Source organism: Amblyomma americanum, chromosome 11 (assembly GCF_052857255.1).
Source record: "Amblyomma americanum isolate KBUSLIRL-KWMA chromosome 11, ASM5285725v1, whole genome shotgun sequence".
NCBI lineage: Eukaryota > Metazoa > Arthropoda > Arachnida > Ixodida > Ixodidae > Amblyomma > Amblyomma americanum.
In genome coordinates, this window is record NC_135507.1 from 21,251,096 (window position 1) to 21,277,302 (window position 26,207).

Genomic DNA, 26,207 nt, shown 5'->3' on the forward strand with positions numbered 1-26,207 from the left:
AGGGGAATGTTTCTTTTTTTTAATATCTAGTGCCAATCAATTTGTTTTTATATAAGGAAATTACTTATAAACCAGCAGAAAAAACAACCATGCCGCCGGTGGGATCCGAACCCACGACCTCCGAATATCGCGTCCGGTGCTCTTACCAACTGAGCTACGGCGACGGCTGTCCAATCTGCTGCTTTCGTGGGTATTTATGTTTTGCTTGTAAGTTGCTTTGTCACGCGCAGTTGCTTTGTCACTAGAAAGCGGCATTAAATCGATATGAGACCAACTTCAATTTGCGACTTCTCGTCAACTCCAATGTCCCCTTAAGTTCGCGTACAAACGGCACTAAAGCTATAATGCCAAGCGAAGGGCGGGGCTGACAACAGGCAAAGAGAGATTGGGGAGGGAGGCGCAGGAGACTATACTGATAGACGATAAGGCCACCCAGCCAGCCCGCACGCTCACCTCGCCGTAACCTCGGCGCCCTCTCCTACTCTCCCGCGCTCTCCACGTTTCCAGCACTCGTCCCTGACACGGCGACTGCTTCGCCCCCTCTCTCACCTTATGGGAACGAACTATTTCCTCCTCTCCACATGCACCGAGGCAGGCACAAAACAGTGCAGCGGAGCGACGCTAACTGTTGAGAGAAGGAAGGCGAAATACAAGTAATGAAGAAGAGGAGCTCGGAGAAAAGGAGAGGCTGTCGAAGGGGAGAGAGAAGAGTGTGCGAAGGGCACGCGGAGAGCCAAACCAAGGTCCTCAACAGTTAACTCGTTTGCAGCGGAACTACGCACAGAGGTTGCATATTGCGGTGACCTCTGTCTCGTATCAAGTTTGACCGAGGTGCTTACCTGGTTTGGCAGCGCGTGATGCAAGCCCGGAAACGTCTGCGCCGAGATCAAGGGACCAAAAGCCGCCGGCGCCGCGCGCTTGCATCATGCCCAGCCAATTCAATCAAGCGCTCACATTTGCTATGAGACAAAAGTTACCGCAGTAAGCAATCTCCGTGCACAGTTTCGCTGCAAACAAGCCAACGGTCGAGGAGGGAAGATCCTTAAAAGTCGGTACGATAAAGATGCACACCACTGTATATCGTGTGGAAAAGGCGCCGGTGCAGAGTGCAGCGCGGCGGCTTGTCAAACGAAGTGATTCCAAGCTCGGCACTTCAAAGAGTATACTTCCAGACTCACTCGGTAAAGTGGCATACAGTTTCAACAGAGTCTTATCTGCTTATCATACACACGCGTGCATTCGTTGTCGCAATGCGCGCTCAAATTAAGAGGTTCCCGAGGAAGGAAATGAGCTCTGCCAGTCGGCGTTTGCCCGGCCGACTGGCATTGTTGTTATACCGAAAGGTGCCTTTATATGCGTAACATTTGCGCTAAGGAATTCAGCAAAGTTCGTTGACTTCGCAGAAAATAAAAGGCTCAATTCCAAGCGTTACGTATCAGCACATCAAGCATACACCGCTCTCTATAGCTCTGTCCTCGCGTGCTTCGACAGTATGGGAAAGCTTGTACTACAAGGACATTGCTAAGCTTGACCGCATACAGTGCCTTTCTGACAGATTTGTTCTGATCATCGGTCAACTTCCATCAGTTACTGACGTCCTGAGGCAGCTCAACTTTGGACCTCTTAATGCACACCATTCAAGTTCCCATGCTTAGATTCTTTTGCATACGCTCTATCACAACAAACGTGGGCAAATTTATGGAAGGGGTTGCCCCCGGTGAAAGGGACACGACCCCTACTCATCAGTGAAAAGCGGCAATATTTCGAAGTTGCGAGTACGAAACAAAAGGCGAGAAGAAACTGTGTGGGGTCCAAAAGAACCGCGCAACAACGCGCCATCAGTGTAGAGTGCGCGCCTATCACCCATGCTGCCACCCGCCACAGCTGGATTCCCGCGAACTCTCCGTCCTCGGGACCAACGAACTGCACATGTACCCCCTCACCCCCTCTCTCGGCGGTGTTTCCCCGCTGGGAGGCTATCCCACGTACGCGAGGCACGCGCCCTGCCGCAGCGGCAACACGGGGCAAAGGAACGCCGGGGAGCCCAGCCAGTTCCGTGCAGCACGCGTGGATAGCTGGTAAGAGCGTCCCCTCTGAAGCGGGGCAACGACGAGTGGCTCCAGGATCAGTAGGCGTCCCTTTTCCTTTCTTCTTAACATACCTAACCCTGGCCAGTACTGTCCGGAAATTCGCACGTCTTTGAAGTAGCGATTCAAAATTCGATTGCTCTTGATTCTATTCCGGATGTCAATGCGCTACAGCGCAGGACCGTTGGTTCTCCTGGCAAGCTTTCTTTCGCTCAACAGGCATAGCTCGACAACCGGACAGCAAGACAGCGTGAGCTACACATTTTATGCTTGTTACACATCTTATACCAAATCCTACATATGGTGCCACAAGTTCTCCTTGTCGATCACATAACTATAGATGGGAGTTTTATGTTTGTTACACATCTTATACAGAACCCTAAATACGACCGCCCAAGTAAAGTTCTCGATTACGTAACCAGAAATCAAGATTTTATACTTGTTACACATCTTATACCATACCCTACATATGACCTTTTAAGTAAAGTTTTCGACTACGTAACTAGAAATGGTGATTTTATAACTGTTGCACACTTTATATCAAACCCTATGTGGTCTTTCGAATGACGTTCTCCATTAAGTAACAGAAATTAAAATTTTATACTTGTTACACATCTTATACCAAATCCTATATGCTGCGCTTCAAGAAAAGTTCTGCTTCTCGATCACATAAACAGAGATGGGGATTTTATACTTGTTACACATCTTATACCGAACTCTATATATGGCCCTTGAAGTAAAGTTATCCTGGATTACATAACTAGAAATGGGGATTTTGTACTTGTCACACATCTTATACCAAACTCTATAAATGGCCCTTGAAGTAAAGTTCTGCTTCTCGATCACATAAATAGAGATGAGGATTTTATACTTGTTACACATCTTATACAAAACTCTATATATGGACCTTGCAGTACAGTTCTCTTGGATTACATAACTAGAAATGGGGATTTCATACTTGTTAAACATCTTATACCAAACTCTATATATGGCCCTTAAAGTAAATTTCTCTTGGATTACACAACTAGAAATGGGGATTTTATACTTGTTACACATCTTATACCAAACTGTATATATAGCCCTTGAAGTAAAGTTATCTTGGATTACAAAACTAGAAATGGGGATTTTGTACTTGTCACACGTCTTATACCAAATCCTATATACGGCGCTTCAAGTAAAGTTCTGCTTCTCGATCACATAGAGATGAGGATTTTATACTTGTTACACATCTTATACCAAACTCTATATATGGCCCTTGAAGTAAATTTCTCCTGGATTACATAACTAGAAATGGGAATGTTGGCTCCGGCCAACATGTCAGAACACACCAATAAAATAAAGTGCGACGACAGCGCGACTAGCAAAAAAGAAAGAGAAATGAAAGCACGCACAAGAGGAAGCCAGAGTGAGGGAGATAATTCAACTCGACACACATTAGGTGCAAGCAAGAGCTGAGCCGCCGCGAACGCTGTAGGTAGATTCAAAAGTGAACGGGCCCCCGCTCAATACGTCAGCATACAGACCACCTAGAGTTGTCCCCCCAAAAGAATGTGTGCTGCTAGCAAACCAATAGCAGTTACTGCACCTTTCCTTTCCTGCAAAATGTTCCGCCAAGGTTCTTTCGAAGTGTCACGACTCACGCGAGTTGGGGTCCTCACTGACTCTACAAAACGGCGAACGCACAAGGAAGACACGTAAAAAAAAAGGCCGTTTTCCACTCGGAAGAACCAGCGCCGACTTTTTCAGGTTTTTTTTCCCCCCAGGCATGTGAAAAGTGATCGTGATAACCAGCAACCGCAGAGGCACCCGGACAGCATCCGCTCCACGGGGCTGACGCCGCGAAGTCCCACACAACAGGAAGGCAACAGAAGAAACGGGGCTCTACATCCCGCACAGCCTTATCCGCGTACTTTCTTCCTTTCTTTCTTTCTTTCTTTCTTTCTTTCTTTCTTTCTTTCTTCGCCGTCTGCAGTCGATATTCGTTGTGCTGAACGAATGAATGAGGAAACGCTTGCTGCGAGACTCAGCCCCAACACTAATTATATCTTGCTCTCACCGCATACAAAGACTTCGGTTAAAGAACCGCAGGCTGTCGGGAATGACTCTGAGACCTCTGCCAAGGCGTGCGTTATCGCGAGTCCTTCGCCACTGGCGCGCCAAACCGCATTAATTATTGCCATTAAAATTCATCCCCTCCGCTCTGCCCTCAGCAATCGTTCTTGGAGTCACTGAGTCATCGGCAGTAATCCTCAAGACCCCAAAACGCAGTGGCATTTAAGCTCCTCTGACGGCCGTCTGAACCAGACATGCGTAAAACGCAAATTATGCAAATTACGAACACACTTTCATTCCTCTCCTAAACTGCCGATCTCTGAGGCACCCGTAGACCCAGGGTCCTTCCGAGACATCTCCAGACGTAGCAGAGTCTCCGCTTCGAACGCGTCCTGCACAGAACTAACCCAGAGAAGACGGAACACAACCCGGCGCCGCCACGGCAAACGAACAGCGCGCACAGAGAAGCCAGGCTAAAAGCCCCGGCGCGCCCGCGCGCGACACCCACACGTCCGCCACCGCCATGTTGACCCCCCCTCCGACAGCTCTTGGTCGTCCTGGCGAGGTCGCCACCCTTCCTCAGACGACCCCCCTCCCCCTTCTCTCTCTCCCCACAATGTTCTCCTCCCGCCACCACCGATCGTCGCCGCTAGCGAGATTAAAAGGTTCAAAGCAGCAGCAGCAGCAAAAACCCCCTCCTTACCACACGCACACATACGCAAGTTTTGCCCGCGGCCTGACAGCGTGGTGCCTTCCCAGCAGCCCGTCCGGAACCGGAGAGGGTGAGAAACAGGGTGAACGGAACGAGCGACGAAGGAAGAAAGAAGCATGAAAGAAGAGAAGACGGCGCAAATGGAAATTAAGGGGGGGGGGGGGGGGGGCTAGGTTATTTACTACGCGCGCATACGGGCAACGGCACGAGGCGAAACAAAAAGAGATATGCCATGCACAACGCAAGCGAGACGCGGGTCGTCGTCGTCCCGTCCTAGCGAGGAGCGCCCAGATAGAGAGAGCAAAAAAAGAGCGGAGGCCATACGGGAAGAGAGAGAGAGAGAAGAAAGGAAGAAAAGAAGTACCGCGCTCGGTGCTTGTACAACCAGCGCTACCGCGTATACCGTCTCCCTGTTTGTTTCTTTGTTTTTTTTTCCAGCGGTACCAGATACCTCGGGAGTCTGGAAAAGCGGGAAGATGGGGAATAGGCGCCAACGTAGGAACGTTTTGCGTGACACACAACCGGTTGAGGCGCAAGACGCCGCAGAGGAATTTACGAGAAAGGCTTTAGCCTTTCGCGACCAGCAAAGTCGGTAACTGATTAAATGGATTAATTAACTGATTGACTGAGTCATTAATTCATTTGTACCTGCCAGAGAACTGGAACATGCCCATGACCGCTACTAGGGCATGCTGGCGGAGCATTAAATTACGCCGAGACCTTATTCAAGCGAAGAAGGAAGATTATGCAAAGCAGGTGGAGGGAGAAGTAGAGGGACAGTAGACGTTGAGAAAAGCGCGCTGTCCGATGCACGGGAGGGGAGGTATTTCATCCAACTACCGCCCTGGGGGCTGACGTCGTACAAACACCTCGCCGAAACCTCCCTTATCAACGGCGCCAGGAACACAGTCAACACTTGTCACCTATATACCAAATGTGTTTCCTTCGAAACGACCATGACGATTGCCTTCGCGAGCTCCGGCTCATTCAACCAATCCTCTAAACTAAATTCACCCTCTTCAAAAGTCGCGCCCTGCAACCCCTGAACGGATGAAAACGGAAAGAAAATGAACATATCCATTTTGTCCTTTCTCAATTTTGCCGTTTTTTTTTCTTAATTTTTCCCAGCTCGAGCGCAGTCCGTACAAACTATGGTTAGCGTTGGCGTCACAGCGAGGGCGAGTCCTCGCCCGTGGTTACTGCCCGGAAACCAAGCATTCCTCATCGAAGGTGGAATGTCTCTCCAGAAGCACCCTCTTCTTCCCCACGGACGACCAAGTCGGTTAATTACAAACTTTAGTTTATGGGGGTTTAACGTCCCAAAGCGACTCAGGCTATGAGAGACGCCGTAGTGAACGAAGGGCTCCGGAAATTTCGACCACCTGGGGTTCATTAACGTGCGCTGACATCGCACAGTACACGGGCCTCTAGAATTTCGCCTCCATCGAAATTCGACCGCCGCGGCCGGGATCGAACCCGCGTCTGAGCGCCATAACCACTCAGCCACCGCGGCGGCCCTAACTATTACAAACTAGTCGAAAATGAACTGCAGGAACAGACGTAGCCAACGCCATCTGCTCCAGCTAGCTGTCGTATCTCGCGTCGGTGAAGGTCGCGCCGCTTCCACGGGCCTCCTCTATTGCAGCGGGGGTTATCTCAAGAGGCTATCGACTTCCTCGTAGAACATCCGCGCCACAGCCTTCCCGGGCACCTGCGGCTGCTGTTACACCGCGGTCTCGCGTTACACAAATCAGTCCGGGAAGTTGCAAGAGCCCCCCCTCAAGCACAAGGCCGGAAAAGAGATAGTATACGCGAAGACGAGAAATGCGGGGCGGATGCGCCCGCGCGTCGCCGACGACGCCGCCGCCCGTTTCGAGCCGCCGGAAGACGGCGCTCTTGATAGACGCCCGGCGCAAAACGGTATAGAGAAGCATATACAGGGCGTCCCATTCCGCTTTCTCGCGTCATTCCGGCACCCGGAGGGGAAATAATTCGCTTTCGCGACGTCACGAGTGCGGCAACAAGGCCGCTACAAAGCTCCGCGCAGAAAAATAAAGATGCGCAGTGCATGGTTTCGCTCGCGAACGTTGGCAGGGATCAGGCGGGACAGTTTCCTTATTCTCGAGTTGGCCTTTCGCAATGCACTCTGTCCAACTGCTAATGGCGGTGGAACAGGAACTTTTCCAAGCAGGAAATCTGAGCATTCGAACCCGACCGCGGCGGCTGCGATTTTATGGAGAAAAAACGCTAAGGCGCCCGTGTGCTGTGCGATGTCAGTGCACGTTAAAGATCCCCAGGTGGTCGAAATTATTCCGGAGCCCTCCACTACGGCACCTCTTTCTTCCTTTCCTCTTTCACTCCCTCCCTTATCCCTTCCCTTACGGCGCGGTTCAGGTGTCCAACGATATATGAGACAGATACTGCGCCATTTCCTTTCCGCCCAAAACCAATTATTATTATTATTATATTATTACTATTATTATTAATCTGAGCGCGCAGTGAGCTATTCGACGGTCACTGTATCGGCTCTGTACCACACGTGGCTATACTACTTACAGGCTCGGTAAGGACATGTCGACGAGGTTTCACTGTTACCACGTTGACATATCGTATACGCCTAAAAAATTTGTCGACGATTACGCTTCTCGGTGGTGCGATTCTCGAGCGCGGCTGCTGCAGTATTTCGACCATAGGCAAGCGCAGACAGAACTTGCAATGCCGAACAGAAAAGGACACGGGTTTACGCTTCGGCAGCGCGCACAGCGATCCGCCGCCGCTCAGCTTATAGCCGAGCCTCTCCAGGGGGTATTCTTAGAGGAAATGTTTGCAAATGACATTACAGCTTTAGTCACGTGACAAAGACGAAAGCAAGGTTGTCAACTCAAGCTAATGTCATCGGTATGAAGTGACATTAAGTTCTCCGGCTGACAGGGGAGCTATTTTTTTTTAAAGAGATGCTTGAAATTCAGTCGGTTCCGTCAGCGAGCTGCCTCCCCTCTCCCGCAGATTCCATAAATTTCGAGGAATTGATCATCAATCGCGCACGTTGCTGGTTACGTAACACGCCTTATTACACTTAATTTGCTTTTCCGCTACACCATTTAACACAAAACATCACGCATCACTGCTTGAGTAAAAACGGTAGCAAACGCGAGGATGATGATTCCGTGCACATGCTACTTAAAACGGCGCGGCAAGATGCCACAGGCAACGGCAGGCACGGCTACTCTGAAAAACATAATTTCGACAAGGAGTCCATGCAGACATATTGGGAGAGGGGAGAGACGACCGCCGAAGGCGGCAGCACATTAATCAGGCAGTGGCGTTCGGCTGCCGGTCGCGGTGGCCACGTTTTGATGTAGGCAGCGCGGCTTCAGCGTACGTTAAAGAACCCTGTGTGGTCCAAATCAGCCCGAAGCCCTCCACGACGGCGCCCCTCATAACCCCCCATAACCGAGGACGCTAAATCCCAAGTACTGATAATAATAATAATAATTGGTTTTGGGGGAAAGGAAATGACGCAGTATCTGTCTCATATATCGTTGGACACCTGAACCACGCCGTAAGGGAAGGGAAAAGGAGGGAGTGAAAGAAGAAAGGAAGAAGAGGTGCCGTAGTGGAGGGCTCCGGTATAATTTCGACCACCTGGGGATCTTTAACGTGCACTGACATCGCACAGCACACGGGTGCCTTAGCGTTTTTCCTCCATAAAAACGCAGCCGCCGCGGTCGGGTTCGAACCCGGGAACTCCGGATCAGTAGTCGAGCGCCCTAACCACCCAAGTACTGTGCCGTTCCGCACCACGTGGCCGAAATTATTCCGGAGCCCTCCACTACGGCACCTCTTCCTTCTTTTCTTCTTTCACTCCCTCCTTTATCTCTTCCCTTACGGCGTGGTTCAGGTGTCCAACGATATATGAGACAGATACTGCGCCATTTCCTTTCCACAAAAATCAATTATTATTATTCCCGAAACAAGGATATCACGGTTAGGCATAGCATGCACTCAGAGAAGCAGCGAGTACGTTGTGCACATCTAATTTCCCTCCGTAAAAAAAAAAAAAATCAACTCCGTTCCTTTTTCTGGCTATGTTGACATTTTTCAGCCAGCGAAACACGCTGGCTGAAAAATAGATTTAAACATTCTCCCGCCATTTGATTCAAGCACGCGACGTGAGCGTAAAGGGACTCCGAGATCACGGTCGTAGAAGTGAACGGTGGTGTAGCCACCGGGGTAAGAAATTACCGCAGTTTTATCGCGAAAACGGAAGGTGATGGCGACACCTCTATAGAATTTTTTTCCCCTTACAAGAGATACAATTTCAGCGAGCGCTCTACGCCACTATAAAAAGGCGGCGATCTACAAATACAGGCCGGCCTCAGTTTATTCTCATTGTCCCTCCAAGCGGCGGCCACACACAACCCAACCGAGTAGCTCATCTCGGAAAGAAGCACATCTTTTTTATTTTCCTCTATGCCATTCCCGGTACAGCAAAGCCGCAAGTTTACGCAATACAAACCGCCTCTCTCTCGTCGCTGTTACTAACCGCGTACTCCCCGCCGTTTTTCAAAGAACAACGCCTGCATCCAGCGTCCTATTCAAGGTTATAAACCTCCCTGTCGCAACTACACGAGAAGCTTTTATTTATTTATCTTTTCGCCGATCGAGACTGCAGACGCGGGGGGCACGGAACGGACGGTCACCGTTTTGTTCTCCGGAAAGCAAACATATAAGAAAATATCCCCAAGAAAAAAAAAGGGGGAGAGCGTATGACTGCGGTATACGAAATGTTTCAGCAGCTGCGTGAACATCACCGCGGGGACCGGTTGCACACCGGCGCTATTAACGAACGGATAGAACGTCCTAGTCGCGTGTCTCTAGAACAAAGTACCGCCATTTTGTTGCTGGAGACGAAGCGGCGACCCAGCGCAGCCCGGCTGAGTGCACCGGGCCATATCCTCTCCCGCCGCCTCCTCACCGGCGCCACCACCTCTCCCGCCCCGGCGGCCGGGGCGGCAGAACGCGCGCAGCCTGAACAATTGAACTATAATTTGTAAATAGTGTATATATGCCCTCAACCCTATCTCTTTCCTGCTATCCCCTCACCTCTTTCGTTTCACTTCTTCAAACTGCCTGCTATCCTATATTTCCGCTACCCCAGCTCAGGTGCCGCCGATTAGTGATGGCAGATGCCGGGGTGAGCAAACATCTTTTACCTTCCTTTTGTTATTTTAAATAAATAATCACTATATATATTTTGTTGCGGGCAAACAGAATGTGCCCAGATTGCGCCCACCCCCGAGAGTGAAAAAACAGACGAGAATAGACATCTTTAGCATACCGTGTTACCGGTGCCGGAGGACCGGGAGCCCACGCGGCGTCAGCGCGCATGCGCAGATCGCTTTGGGCGACGCCAGATGGCGCCAGGTACCCGGCAGCTGCACGTACGCCTGCCTTATCGCGACCAATCAGCGCGTGCGCAATGGCGGTGGGCGGGCTCCTGGTATTCTGTAAGGGTACGGTACACGGTAACGGTAACACCTTTAGCATGCCGTGTACCGCGTTACCGTTACCGCAGTACCGGGAGCCCGCTCACCGTCAATGCGCACGCACCGATTGATTCCGATGCGGCAGGAGTCCGCGCACCTGCTGGGTACCTGGCGCCATCTGTTGCCCTCTAGGCGATCTGCGCATGCGCACTGACGACGCGCGGGCTCCCGCTACTCCGGTAACGGCAACGCTAACACTTTACACGGTATGTTGAAGGTGTCTAATAATGAACCAGGCGAACACCACAGGGGTTGCAACCTTCTACTAAGAACGCCCAACTATATAAATGATAATGAAGAGCTCACCTTAAAGGAGTATAGACTCACAATTTAGGTGGCTTGTTTTCTTCTCTATAATGATGCGGAAGACGCTGCTACGCTTGAATCACGATGTGATATTCGCCTACGACCGCTAAATAATTTATAATCAATTTTTTTCTGTCATGCTGTTTCGGTTTCGCTTTCAACAGCCGAACGATGGCTGTGACGTCAGTGTGTGCTTTTGTGTGACATGAGGCATGAAAAAATGTCCACAAAATAACTGCTTCATCGCTTTAATTTACTGCAGTGCTGAAGCCGGCCTTCCTCAAGAGCCGGAATGACAACGAATGAGGAAGCAGTGATTATATTGCAGTTTTTCATGTCTCACGTGACCTGTAAGTACACGTTGACGTCACAGTCCTCTTTCGGCTGTTGAAACCGAAACAGCACGAAAAATAAATGCGATTATAATTTATTTAGCGGTCGTAGATTCTGAGAATACCAGGTGGTAATCCATGTATAACAGAGCCTTACGCATCATTACAAACAAGAAAACGTGCACACAAAATTTAGGTGTCTATACTCCGTTAACACTTTGCTTCATCTTAACTGAAAGCCATCGTGGCGAGGATGAACGGGTTTTGAAGGATGTTTCGAAGCGAAGCTGCGGCGTCCAGTTCGAAGGACAAAGGCTCGAGGTGAGAACTGAGACGACCCAGCGATTTATGAAGAAAAACACACAAGAAGATATGCAAATCGCAAATCACGAGAACCTGTAAAGGACGCGAGGGGAGCACGCGCAATACAATCACGTGTAGCGATAAAGGCCAAACGTGCGGTTCGGTCGGTTTGTCCCCGTGAATTAACCGCCGGCCCAAAGAACAATGCCTTCACGTCCGTGCGTATTAAGGACGTCGCTCCACACACAAGAGGAAGGCCTAATTAACATGCAACACCGAGGCCGGCGGACTAAGGCTGCATGTATAAGTGAACACGAAGGAACGCTCGTGGAAGTCGCCTAACTGCGTAGCTGACCGCTAACTAGTCCTGACCACGGTGCATACCAGACATGGGAAATTTTCAACCTTCACTCTTCGAGCTGCTTCCAACGAGATAAAATGGGGGCCACAACTGTGGGAATTTTAAAATAACGCTAGGGCTGTTCATAAGTGGCTACAATCAACACTTTATTTCATAGCTGTACCCGCCGCGGTGGCTCAGTGGTTAGGGCGCTCGACTACTGATCCGGAGTTCCCGGGTTCGGACCCGACCGCGGCGGCTGCGTTTTTATGGAGGAAAAACGCTAAGGCGCCCGTGTGCTGTGCGATGTCAGTGCATGTTAAAGATCCCCAGGTGGTCGAAATTATTCCGGAGCTCTCCACTACGGCACCTTTCTTCTTTCACTCCCTCCTTTACCCCTTCGCTTACGGCGCGGTTCAGGTGTCCAACGATATACGAGACAGATACTGCGCCATTTCCTTTCCCCAAAAACTATTTATTATTATTATTTCATAGCTGTGTGACTCGTTTGTTAACCGATTACCTGTGACTACTCTCTTTTTTGCGTTATGATAGCAAGAAGCCTCGCACACGGCTACGCAACCCTGGAACCTCCTTCCACACATAACTGGCAAATGTGGTGCCGTTTTAGGCGCTAATAAAAAAAAGAATGTGCATTAATTTGAACGCGTTGGTGAACTGAACGAATATACACGAACCGATTAGCGTCAGCGAAGTCGCGCATGGCTGCTACGGGTGCTAAGCGCGCGATAAATAGTTGCGCAGGCGAATTCACTTTTCTTTAATCAACCCGCACAACCTCGGAGGCCTGAACTAGGACAGTGGGCCACTATCCAAGTCGTGCGTGCCGCTGAAAGCCTCGCACATAGCCACAGCATTGCATTCCGACTCACGATAATGAGAAGCCAGTTTTCGGTTAAGGAGAATACCGCCTTCCCCTTTACCGAAGTCCCCGATTATTAATCCAGCAAATTTTAATGGGAGAAGAACAAATAAAAAACAGTATACGCCGTTACTATACGAACGTAGCGCATTATCAGCATCACCAGACCACGTCCGCTCAAAGAAGTCTAATCAGCGCTATCTTGAGGCAGCCATCACGACACCATCCCTACAAAATGATAGCAGAAAACAGAACTGATTCTAGTTTTAACCCGTTTTGATGAAAATGATGTACGTCATGACGGATTTTATGGCGCACGGGAACTTCGGTCAAAAGGTCTACATAGGATGGGTTTGCAAGCATTGCACCCCTGAGAAAGCCGAGCACCAGACCAGGGGCTGTACCCATTGTATCAGCGGCGGGTAACCGCCAGCACAGGGGATCGAACTCCGCACCTCCCCCGCATGCGACACCATCCCATTCTGTTGTTACATGCTACAGAATGCAATGCACTGCTTGCGTACCCTGCAAGGTGCTTCTACCATGCAAAGCCCTTTTATAGACGGATACAACTCAAGAACGAAACGTATTTTCCCCTTGAAAGAACTCCCTTCCAGCCAATGGCGTCGGCCGATTCTCATGACCCTGCTAGTGTGGCAAAGCAGGGAGTGGTAGATGAAAGGGGATAATTCCTTTCCACTATGGTCACTCCACTGTGACGGCTCTTCCTGCAAGGTCACGCTAGCAGGGTGATGCTTGCAGGGTGATGAGAGTCGCCTGACGCCACTGGATTTTGGAAGGGGGTCTTTTGACGGGGAAAAGCCGCTGCAATCTTGAGTTGTATCCGACTGTACCCTGCAAGGCCTTTCTACCCTGCAAGCTCTTTTTACCCTGTATCAACAGCCCGCAATCGCAAAAAATGATATAAGCAACACACGCGGGCGTGACGAATGGCTTACTGACACAGAAATCGAGCCGCTTACCAAACACGCTTCACGTACGAAAGAAAGTGTGCACGCCATGAAGGCCGCTTTCCGCGGGGCAGTGCTAATTTTAGATGCGCAGGCTCTTCATTTCTCTTGAATCCTGCCTTTTGCGCCCGGCTCTGCCAGAACTCGCTTGCGCGAGCCAACGCGTGTGTCGCCGCATCCGGCCAGCCTTTACAACCGTATCGCGACGGCGCCGCGGAAAGAGCGACGCGTTTCAAGTTCCTTCCTCGACTGCGACGACATTGATGCCATTTTCTTCCGCTTTCGACCCCGGAGGCGCAATGCCCCGCCATATACCGGAGGCGCACTCGAGCAAAGCGCGATAAAAGTGCAGCGCGCAACAGACCTCTCCCAGCACGTGCGTCATCAGCGCGAGCGTTTCTGGCCTGGTGGGCAAAACGTCGGGCTTTCTGGCAGCGTGGCCCAGCAGGTGCGGCGCGCACAGAGGCGACTCTAATCGGGAGATTAAAAGGCTGGGAGGCGTAGCTAAAGCCGTCTCTAATCGGGAGAAGAAAGCCGGTGGGGGAATTATTATTATTATTATTATTATTATTATTATTATTATTATTATTATTAATAATAATTGGTTTTGGGGGAAAGGAAATGGCGGAGTATCTGTCTCATATATCGGCGGACACCCGAACCGCGCCGTAAGGGAAGGGATAAAGGAGGGAGTGAAAGAAGACAGGAAGAAAGAGGTGCCGTAGTGGAGGGCTCCGGAATAATTTCGACCACCTGGGGACGTGCACTGACATCGCACAGCACACGGGCGCCTTAGCGTTTTGCCTCCATAAAAACGCAGCCGTCGCGGTCGGGTTCGAACCCGGGTGCTCCGGATCACTAGCCGAGCGCGCTAACCACCGAGCCACCGCGCAGAACCGGTTCAGAAGCGAAGTGGGCGATCTTCCCCACCAGGCCAAGTCCATCTGGCGTTACGTAGTTTACACTGGTCATGGAGAGATCTATTGAAAGCGCTCATTTCCGTCTTCTCTGTGGCGCAATGATTAGTGAACCTTTTCGCTTGCTTCTTCAGGAAACAAAAAAAAAACGATATTTAAACGGCAAACACGTCATTCATGGATGACGTGGGAATGTGCTAACTCTTCGGCGGGAAATTTGAAATGCTTTTCAATCAAAAAATCGCGTCACGCGATCGCCCTTCAAGGCCTCGTCTTCTCGAGTGCGACTACGAGATATGGTTAGGAAATGTGCGCCCCGGGCCAAACAAGCGTCAGCTATTGCAGCACCGCACCGCGAGACTTGGCGGGTGTGACGTAAAGTGATCAACGTGACGTCACGTGATCCACTGCCGACAGCAGCACCGTCAGCTAGATAAAGGGAGGCGCACTAGAAACGGGCGGGCAATTGGAGATCCGATCTCGAGCGAGTGAGCTCTTAAAAACATTTTCTTTTTTTCTCCTTTCAGCTCTTCAATTACTACACAACAAACTATCCCTAACGGCCCCCGAGTGGGATATTTATATGAGGGGGGGGGGGGGGGGGGGGCACCGCGATCAATGGGTCGAAAGCCGCTTTCGAGGCATACGTGAAGGGGAAATAACGATGAAATTAAAAAAAAGGGCAAATCAGAACGACGCAAGTAAGAAGCAACGCGCGAATGGCGAGAGACGACTAGAAGATTATTTCAGTGAAAACTCCTCCATTTCTTTACATTACGTTCACAACCTCATTTCATCCTCCGATTGAGGAGGAGAATAATGGTGCATTCCCGCGGCGGTGGCTCAGTGGTTAGCGCGCTCGGCTACTGAGCCCGAGTACCCGGCTTCGAACCCGACCGCGGCGGCCGCATTTGGATGGAGGCGAAACGCAAAAGGCGCCCGGTTGCTGTGCGATGTAAGTGCACGCTAAAGATCCACAGGCGGTCGAAATTATTCCAGAGACCTCCACTACGGTACCTCTTACTTTCTCCTTTCACTCCCTCCTCTATCCCTTCCATTACGGCGTGGTTCGGGTGTCCACCGATATATGCGAGACAGTTAGTGCGTCATTTCATTTACTCAAAAACCAACCAACCAACTGATGGCATTTACACTACGTTTCAAACATCCTGTGCAACGCTGTCAAAGCTAGCGCTCTTCTTTGCGCTGCCTGCATCCGCGACCAAAAAGTAGTGCGTTATTTGTGGTGAGCGAAACGGAGTAAATGCTTTCCTTGCAGACTTACAACATGAGACATTTGTCGTGATTTCGATTAAATGCACTGTTAATGCAAACAACACGCTGTCGCTTTCTCGTGCCACAGACCAGTCGGGCACAGAACAAGCGCGGAGTAACACGCCTCTCTTTATTTTCCCGTCCGGAATACTTCCGTACCTTTCACAGCGTTGCACCTGATGTATGACATCAGTAGGACATCCAAACGTCGACCACTCAGATTGCCAATGAATGAATGAATGAATGAATGAATGAATGAATGAATGAGTTGCGCTGTATATGGGTAACCTTGCTCAGACCACTATTCCCTCCAGAGCGTCGCAATGGGACACGCAACCAGAGCCCTCTACATATTCTGGGCCAACCACGGCCGCGAAGTTGGCTCGTGCAGAAAGTGCGTCGTCTGGAGCGCGTGCTGCCTCGGTGGCCTCGGCGGTGCATGCTTTCTGGCAAGAACGCAGATTATTCCGTCCACACGCTTATCGCGGCGAACAGGCGCTCTTGGCATCAAAAGCGCGCGGCTCAAGTGGAACGTAATTGAGAAACCATTCACGCACAGCTTGCTGGCGTTCACCTGCAACTTTTCAGTCGCTCACCAAGAGGTCGCGGGATCGAATCCCGGCCGCTACATTTCGGTCCGAGACTTGGGTCATCGCTAAAAAAAAAAAGAACTCAGGTCGGCGCTAAAACTAATCTAGGAGCCCGGCACACAATGCCGCTTCGAGTCATGTAAAACCCATCAAGAAATATGGCACATTCCAAAAAGGCGATCCGGAGCAGCTCTCCGAATCCCCGAAGGAGCAATATATGTGTCTAGGGAGTCTAGGGACCGTACGACACGTCGCGGTCCAATCAGAACTCAAGATCTCAATCCAAATCGCCCACTGAAACAGGCTCTTCGGTTTCACGGAGCAGGAAAAACCTGCTCCGGATCGCCCACTGGAATACGCCAATAGCAAGTCGGCGCGAACGAGGCCGCATCAAAGCACGAATTACGAGCCGAATGTGCACAGGACCACTTTTACCGCCGACACAACATTCGCTCCGAACGGATAATGCCAGACGTCCGAGAACAGCTATAGTAAGGTACAAGTCAAGAAAAACCTGCTTTTCCCCGTCAAAGGAGCTCCTTCCAGCCAATGGCGTCGGCCGATTCTCATGAACCTGCTAGCGTGATAATGCAGGGAGCGGCAGATGAAAGTGGATAGTATCCTGTCTGCACTGTCACGCCACTCCCTGCATAGTCCTGCTACACCCTCGCTGTAGTCAGATACAACTCAAGCCTCACAGTGGCTTTTTTCCCGTCAAAAGACCCCGTTCCAGCCAATGGCGTCGGCCAATTATCATGACCCTGCTAGCGTGACAAAGCAGGGAACGGTATAGATGAAAGGGGATGATCCCCCCGCCACCTCCGTGGATGGGGATAGACCCCTCTCCATTATGGCGCCGCTCCCAGCATTGCCACGCTAGCAGGGTGATGAGAATCGGCCGACACCGTTGGTCGGAATGAGGTCCTTTGACGGGTAAAAGCCGCTGCGTTGTTGAGCTGTATCCGACTACAGCAGGTTCACGAGAATCAGCCGACGCCATTGGCTGAAGGCGCTCCTTTGACGTGGAAAAGCCGCATTTTTCTTGACATGTATCCGACTATATAGCGTCGCCACTGTATGGGAAGCGCCGTCGCGCAGGAGCCATTATTACGTCCTTCAGATACACTACGCCGCGCACGACGGAGGGGGGGGGGGGGGGGGGGACATCTCGGCAAACCTAAGAAGAACAACGGCCATCTATGCAGCCCGGACAAAGGAAGGACACCCGGCCGGAATAAGTGAGGGCTACAGTGTGGAGGGATGGGGGGGGGGGGGGGGGGGTGAGGTGTGATGCCTCATTCTGTCATACGCGACAGCGGCTCGATGACGACTACGAGCCAATCTCGGGCGACCATAGCGTGTATATTGCAGACGACACGCATCGCGCTGGACGCGACGGTCGCATCTGCGCAGGAGCGGCCGCTGATGTCGCCGGTGTGCGCGTCCCTCCTCAAATGAGCGTCGCGGCCGGAACGCGGCAGAACAAACAAACAAAAAAAGACAGAAGAATTAAGCAGTCGTCAAGCTTGCGCGATCACTCCTGCCTCGAATGGACGACGCAGAAGGAATAGCAACGCACAGACGCACGCACGAAACCCGGAGGTGCAGGTGCGCCCCGAAGATTACACGGGCGGCACGCAATGGCGGCGTCGTGTCCTCAGCGCAGACGACAGCTGCCACAGGGAGAAGGGGCAGGAGCGAAGAGAAGCTAGCTCGGCCGTTTCCATTGCGCAACCTCTCGAAGCGGCACACGAGGAAGAAAGGCGGGAAGAACAAAAAAAGAGGCGAGGCAGATTTCGCTGCGCGCGCGCACACACACAAGCACGCTCGGACCGACTGGACGAGCGATTCGAGGCGCGCGCGTGTAATACAGGCGGAGGTCAAGGGTTCGCTTTCTTCTGTCTCCTCTTTCTCTCAATTCACTCGCTATCCGCCCCCTCTCTCTACGCGCACTGGCAAGGCGCACGCGCGCGCACACACGCACACGTACGCACACACGCAGGCCCGAGGCCTCGAAACGGGGATCCCACGCTGAGCGCACGGAAAGAGCCCGAAGAGCGCAACGTGCAACGTACGCAGCCTTCGAAGGCGCAGCGGGAAGGCGGTCCACGAGACCCTTCGCATCCATCTCGGAACAGATACTTTTTCTTTTACGTCTCTGTCTATGGTTTCTCTCTCCTTCCATCGCCGCTACGTCCGCGTCTTTTCTTTTTTTTTTTGTACGCTTGAAAGCACGAGAGTTGGGTATCCCCATACTGCAGTTGCTACCAACGCTGCAGGCCGCCGCGGTGGCTCAGTGGTTAGGGCGCTCGACTACTGATCCGGAGTTCCCGGGTTCGAACCCGACCGCGGCGGCTGCGTTTTTATGGAGGAAAAACGCTAAGGCGCCCGTGTGCTGTGCGATGTCAATGCACGTTGAAGATCCCCAGGTGGTCGAAATTATTCCGGAGCCCTCCACTACGGCACCTCTTCTTCCTTTCTTCTTTCACTCCATCCTTTATCCCTTCCTTACGGCGTGGTTCAGGTGTCCAACGATATACGAGACAGATACTGCGCCATTTCATTTCCCCAAAAACCAATTATTATTCCTACCAACGCTGCGCAGAACTTCATGGGGTTGTTGCTATTCATACGTGTTTATTCATGCTGTAAAAAAAACTGAAGGAGAAAAACAGTCTGAACAATGGAAAAGTGCGGGGGAGACGCAACACGGTAGTAATAATAATAATTGGTTTTGGGGGAAAGGAAATGGCGCAGTATCTGTCTCATATATCGGCGGACACCTGAACCGCGCCGTAAGGGAAGGGATAAAGGAGCGAGTGAAAGAAGGAAGAAAGAGGTGCCGTAGTGGATGGAGGGCTCCGGAATAATTTCGACCACCTGGGGATCTTTAACGTGCACTGGCATCGCACAGAACACGGGCGCCTTAGCGTTCTGCCTCCATAAAAACGCAGCCGTCGCGGTCGGGTTCGAACCCGGGAACTCCGGATCAGTAGTCGAGCGCCCTAAAAAAAATTAACGAGAAAAACAGTCTGAACAGTGGAAAAGTGTGGGGGAGACGCAACACGGTAGGACGACTTGATCTCTGGTCCTTCCCCTCACCGCGCAGGCTGGAAAAGCTTAACGCAGCGGCTTCTCCCAGTCAAAGAGCTCCCTTCCAGCCAATGGCGTCGGCCGATTCTCATGAACCTGCTGGTGTGAGAAAGCAGGGAGTGGTAGATGAAAAGGGATAGTCCCCTCCCTCCATGGTCGAGGATAGACCCGCCCCTGTCTCCACTGTAGAGTCGCTCCCTGTAGTGTCACGCTAGCAGGGTGATGAGAATCGGCCGACGCCACTGGCTGGAAGGGTGTCCTTTGACGAGGAAATGCCGCTGCGTTCTTGAGTTGTATTCGACTATAACCGTCCGATGCTTAGCAAAATCTTGCTTGTAAAGTTTGTCCTACAGTCGGATACAACCCAAGAGCGAAGCGGCTTTTCCCGTTAAAAGACCTCCTTCCAGCCAAAGGCGTTGACCGATTCTCATGATCCTGATACTGTGACAATGCAGGGAGTGGTAGATGAAAGGGGATAATCCATTCCCTCAGTGGTCAGGGACAGACCCTTCTCTCCATTGTGGCGCCGATCGTCACGCTAGCAGGGACATAAGAAACCCCCGACGCCATCGCCTGGGAGGGGCTCCTTTCACGGGAAAGGCCGCTGCATTCTTGAGTGGTATCCGACGATAGAAAAGAAGACTACAACGTCATAGCGTCGCGCGCATGGTCAGCTGCGGATACTTGGTGTGACACAGCAGTACGCAATTAATAACTTGAATGGGCAGAAATCTACACCCACGGCCCCCCGTCCCTAAACTCTTCCACGTCCCCGCTTGCTCCCCGTGAGGGACAGGCAGGAGGGTGAAGGTGGGGCAGCAGATCGAGCCCACAACACCACCGCTTCAAGTTGTCGAACAATGTGTCCTCTCTAACCACTTTCGCTATCCGGTCTATACCGCCGCAGTACCCTGAGCACACAGAGACTGTCCTGCTGAATATACATGAAGACGATTCTAACCTCGATTCCTGCATGTGATGAACTTTTTTTTTCTAGACGGCACCCCCAGTCGCAGCCGGCGTCCTGCAAAGATAGATCTGAGTGGCATCCCCTTTGATTCGGGGTAGTCGCGAGCGCCACCTTGCTACGAGAGCGCCCTCTAGCGTGCGCCACCTTTCGTCATGAGGCTAAAGTGTGTCTGGGAGCGTCCGCAATTACGCAGTGCGGGGGGAGGACTTGGCCGATGTGGTCGAAACCTTCTATACACCGGAAGAGGCGTGCGTGACGTCACGGCTAGGCGCGCGCTGCTGGCCTGGAGAGTATACAGGTGTTGGCTAGGTTGAGCGCATCTATCGCAATCGCTCACAAGCTCAGGGGAAGCTACACGTATAATTAGCACGGTAATTACTCGTGCAGCTTTCAAAGCATAATTATCCCCTATTAGACCTCGTTAATAACGTCTAATTACAGCCTTTTCAGAGCGGACTCTTGTCGCTTCCATGTACACGAGGGGCGGTGGTGACCCCCACGGAGCAACTAAAAACGCCGCCCCGACCCTTATAATTCTCTCCATTACACCGTACGCACTGCGTTCGGGGCCTGCGGGCACGATCTGCGAGTCGCCCTTGAAAGCGGCCGCCGACGCCGTAAAACTGGAGCACTTCGGGCGAATAAGCCAAGTGGGTCACGCAGACTGAGATCGAAATCGCATGCGAACCGCGCGCCGGTACGAGCTCGGCATCGAAGCGACGGTGGCTGCGGCCGCTTATAGTCGCAGCGATAGCAGGCGATAAATACGCAAAACGACCCAAGTGCGAAGACCGGAAACGAGGAAGGTTTCGCTCGTACTTTCCTTGGGCGAGTAAACCCACCAGAGCGAGATCGGTGCGTCTGGAATAGTATTTTCAGGATACGAGGAGTTCTTGTTTTCGAAACGAACCAACCCCACCACGACAGGAACCGAAAAAAAACGCGGAGGTTTTTTTCTAAAAAAATCCGCATCAACCCATCGGAAGCTTTCACGTGATATGCTTTAAAATGTTAGTTAAAAAACCCATCCCAGACGTAGACCCTGAGCAACAATAATAATAATAATTGGTTTTTGGGGGAAAGGAAATGGCGCAGTATCTGTCTCATATATCGTTGGACACCTGAACCGCGCCGTAAGGAAAGGGATAAAGGAGGGAGTGAAAGAAGAAAGGAAGAAGAGGTGCCGTAGTGGAGGGCTCCGGAATAATTTCGACCACCTGGGGATCTTTAACGTGCACTGACATCGCACAGCACACGGGCGTCTTAGCGTTTTGCCTCCATAAAGACGCAGCCGCCGCGGTCGGGTTCAAACCCGGGAACTCCGGATCAGTAGTCGAGCGCCCTAACCACTGAGCCACCGCGGCGGGGCTGAGCAACAATCCTGTTTTGTGTGATCGGAGTAGCTCGGGTTAGTTCGGAGGTGCGTCGCGCAAGCTGCAGCCAATGGAAGAAGCTCGGGAAAGTTCGGAGGAGCGTCGCGCAAGATGCAGTCAATGGGAGGAAGCTCGGGAAAGTTCGGAGAGTCGCGCAAGATGCAGCCAATGGGAGGAAGATCGGGAACGTTCGGAGGAGCGTCGCGCAAGCTGCAGCCAATGGGAGGAAGCTCGGGAACGTTCGGAGGAGCGTCGCGCAAGCTACAGCCAATGGGAGGAAGCTCGGGAATGTTCTGAGAAGCGTCGCGCAAGCTGCAGCCAATGGGAGGAAGCTCGGGAACGTTCGGAGGAACGTCGCGTCAGCTGCCGCATATCTGCGCTTTCGCATGCCAGCGCGGTTTAACTACGTTAAAACCCTGCCACTTTTCCCAAATGAAATAATAATGGGCGACCTTACAAGTGCGGCTGAACTTCGGCGTCTGGATTCGGCTCATCTTGAAAAAAAAAATCCATATAAAAGCTTGTCTGAACCTTCATTCTTGCTTTCTGTTTACTTAACTTTCAGCAGAAAATTTCTCAGCAAATAAAAGCAGGACGCGGCGAGAAAAAAAAGGGCACCGAACAATGAGGGGAACAATTGTTGCGATTTGGACATGTTGGTTACCGATCATACCAAGCGCTCATGGTGCATCCTGCATGTGTTCCGTCCTTGCGTTGTTTCACATATGACCTGAGACTACTTACTGCTGTGAATGCGAAAGCATGCACGCGGAGCGGAGTGGTGTGCTGCGGTGATGGGGTAGCGGTCTAATCCAGTGGGCAGCGAAGCTGACCTCTCTTCTCTTTATTTCCTGATGATTTCTCTTTCTTTCCTGGTAATGTAGGCACTGACGACGGCGTCATCAGGTCACGTGGGTTTTGGGCCCACTTCTCGTGGGACGGAACGCCGAATCTTCCTGACTGACGAGCCATGTAATGTTCTCGCATTAATAAGCAACCGCAGGGGAAGAAATACCAACGTGGTTCGTTATCACTTCCGAACAGTGGCGGTCGTTGTACTTTATATAGAAGCGCTAATTAACCGGGCAGGCGTTCAACCTCGCCGAACCAATATACTTCCTCATTTCGCCGTTGACGTCTTTCATCTGACGCCGGCAGGCCGATGACGTCACTATAATACAACGGCTGACAACGACAGGCAGCCCAGTATAAATTACCGGCGAAGTTGTGACAGAAGCTTATTTTTCTTTTTTTTACTTTATATAAATAATTAGTTTTCCGGGGGAAGGAAATGGCGCAGTATCTGGCTCATATATCGTTGGACACTTGAACCGCGCCGAAAGGAAAGAGGGACAGGAGGGAGTGAAAGAAGAAAGGAAGGAAGAGGTGTCGTAGTGGAGGGCTCCAAAATAATTTCGACCACCTGGGGATCTTTAACGTGCACTGACATCACACAGCACACGGGCGCCTTAGCGTTTTTCCTCCATAAAAACGCAGCCGCCGCGGTCGGGTTCGAACCCGGGAACTCCGGGTTCGAACGCTAAGGCGCCCGTGTGCTGTGCGATGTCAGTGCACCGGCTGCGCTTTTATGGAGGAAAAACGCTAAGGCGCCCGTGTGCTGTGCGATGTCAGTGCACGTTAAAGATCCCCAGGTGGTCGAAATTATTCCGGAGCCCTCCACTACGGACCTATTTGTTCCTCTCTTCTTTCACTCCCTCCTTTATCCCTTCACCTACGGCGCGGTTCAGGTGTCCAACGATATATGAGACAGATACTGCGCCATTTCCTTTCCACCAAAAAACCAATTATTATTATTATTAGTGCACGTTAAAGATCCCCAGGTGGTCGAAATTATCCCGGAGCCCTTTTTTTTTACTTTCCAGATTTAAAACGGAAGACATTCGTCGCTGCTCTCGACTTGGACAAAAAATCGCGCCCTGCTGCATGCATATACTATAAATGCTGCTTCGCAAATGTTGCGGTATTGCAGAAGGCGATCAAACCGCGTATACAGTCGCGCGCTGTAATTTCAGATGGACTTGTATACAAATCGCGTGGGCGGAAAAATACCGTCGCTCGCGTCAATGCACCGCGACACGTTCGCGCCTTTTCAACCTCTCGCCGACGCTACATGCGCGATAAAAGAAACTAAAATAAAGCAATAAAAAAGGCTACAACAGCGGCGACGAAAGGTGGAGCAACGTGAAGTGCGCGCTTTGACGCGCACTTTCCGAAGACTGCGAGAAGGACGCCCAGAAAGCGCACCGCCGGTGCGACGGCGTCGACAGCAGCCGTCCTCTGCTTTCGACTACCGCGTCGGCGAGTATTCGTTAACAAAAAACGGTAACGTTAAAGTTAACGTGGTTAAACCGAGTAGACGTGTGAAAGCATGTGCTTAGCCTGGTTGGTTCATGTTTTTGCTCTGCTGGGTCGTCGGCACGTCTGGCGACGATATTAGTTCGATAGTATAGTATTAGTTGATGAAGATGGCGAATGTGCAGTGCACAGCGTGCGGGAATGGACAGCAGCGTTGAAGAAGGCGACGGTGTGGAGTGCACAGGGCGAGAGTGTGTTGCAGTTTAACACGAATCGTGATCAGGTGCGGCGATGGCGTAAAAATGTAAAAAAAATACCGTCTTCCTAATAATAATAATAATAATAATAATAATATTAATTGGTTTTTTGGGGAAAGAAAATGGCGCAGTATCTGTCTCATATATCGTTGGACGCCTGAACCGCGCCGTAAGGGAAAGAATAAAGGAGGCACTGAAAGAAGAAAGAAATAGGTGTCGTAGTGGAGGGCTCCGGAATAATTTCGACCACTTGGGGATCTTTAACATGCACTGACATCGCACATCACACGGGCGGGTTACTCGGGAACTCCGGATCCGTCTTAATAATAATAATAATTGGTTTTTTGGGGAAAGGAAATGGCCCAGTATCTGCCTCATATACCGTTGGACACCTGAACCGCGCCGTAAGGGAAGGGATAAAGGAGTGAGTGAAAGACGAAAGAAAGAAGAGGTGCCGTAGTGGAGGGCTCCGGAATAATTTCGACCACCTGGGGATCTTTAACGTGCACTGACATCGCACAGCACACGGGCGCCTTAGCGTTTTTCCTCCATAAAAACGCAGCCGCCGCTTCCTCAACGACTGCATTTCACACACTTTACCGTGCTGCGAAATTATTCCGGAGCCCTCCACTACGGCACCTTTCTTCCTTTCTTATTTCACTCCCTCCTTTCTCCCTTCCCTTACGGCGCGGTTCAGGTGTCCAACGATATATGAGACAGATACTGCGCCATTTCCTTACCCCCCAAAACCAATTATTATTATTATTACCCTGCTGCTAAGACATGGGCGTCGCGCGCTTCGAACAGCCGTATCCGCAAAACGGACAAACAAAGAGTTGCCCGCGGGCTGGCTGCTTAAACAATTCGCGCGACCACGCAAACAGAAAACATAGAAATAAGGGCGAGTGGAGAAAGCACAATGGGGTAATATGCCGGCTCCTGCTGCATTCTAAGTGATCGATGCCACATACGTAACGCACGTCGGATGTTTCTTGACCTTTCGCTTCTGGAGCCGCCGTCTGCGCTCGCTTTGCTACAAGCCTACAAGAGTGCTCGCCTGTGTTAGACGCGTGTAAGGTGCATCACAATTGTCACGCGTATCGAAACCCGCCGGTCACCAAATCGGTGCGCCCAACGAAGCGGCTCCATTTCCGACCAGTGAAGGATGAACGGCAAATATGACGTCACACAGTGGGAGTTTTAAACAGCAATGCCCGTAGCGAGTTGGACCGTTCATTTTGTTGTCGCATGCAGCGAATCTTCATCGCATTGACTCCAGCTTTACCCACGACCAATCGCCAAGACGTGAGTCCGTGACGTCAGAGGGACGGGCTATGACGTCAATCGCCTCCTCTACCCATCGAAGCAGTTAAGCAAACACTCGAATCAGCGGTGTGACTTTATTCAAAATTCTGCTTTGATTCGAATCCACCGAGTTTTCGTCAAATCCAATCCATTAAATTATCATTTACATACCGAAGTTACCAGTCCTTTCAGAAACAATGCTGTTACTAGACACCAAATGTACAAACGAACAAAACAAAGAACATGTGGATAAAGCGCGGCGAAAAAAATTCCGATGAAGGCAAGGCGAACAAGCAAAGGTTATCGAAACTCTCGCACAGCATAACATAACAGTAACCGGCAAAAAAAGCTTGCACAAAAAAAGAGAAGCCGTCCTTCTGATAAACGGTCGTTTCAATAAAGCACGTTGCCGCGAAGCCACTGTCGTCAGCAGCAACCGTGCCCACTCCGCCGGGGTCGGGGTTGTAGGCACCCATTAGTGCGACTCAATAAATAAAGAAAGATCGAACATTAGCGTCGTCTGTGGAGCGGTGAAAGGTTACGATATTCCGTGGCCGGTATTAACATCGATTTACA

At 51.2% G+C, this 26,207-nt stretch overlaps 1 protein-coding gene across 3 annotated transcripts in view; it reads right to left on the minus strand.

Moving 5' to 3' along the window:
* Positions 1-26,207, minus strand: part of LOC144110190 (mitogen-activated protein kinase kinase kinase 1-like) — a 92,509-nt gene that overhangs the window by 60,450 nt on the left and 5,852 nt on the right. The window contains exon 2 of one of the 3 annotated variants that reach the window (XM_077643026.1): positions 20,372-20,434. The exons of the other annotated variants lie outside the window; for them this stretch is intronic. Within the exon in view, the coding sequence (XP_077499152.1) occupies positions 20,372-20,385 (14 nt within the window). The 5' untranslated portion in view covers positions 20,386-20,434. The remainder of the gene's footprint in view (positions 1-20,371; positions 20,435-26,207) is intronic. 3 annotated transcript variants of the gene reach the window in all.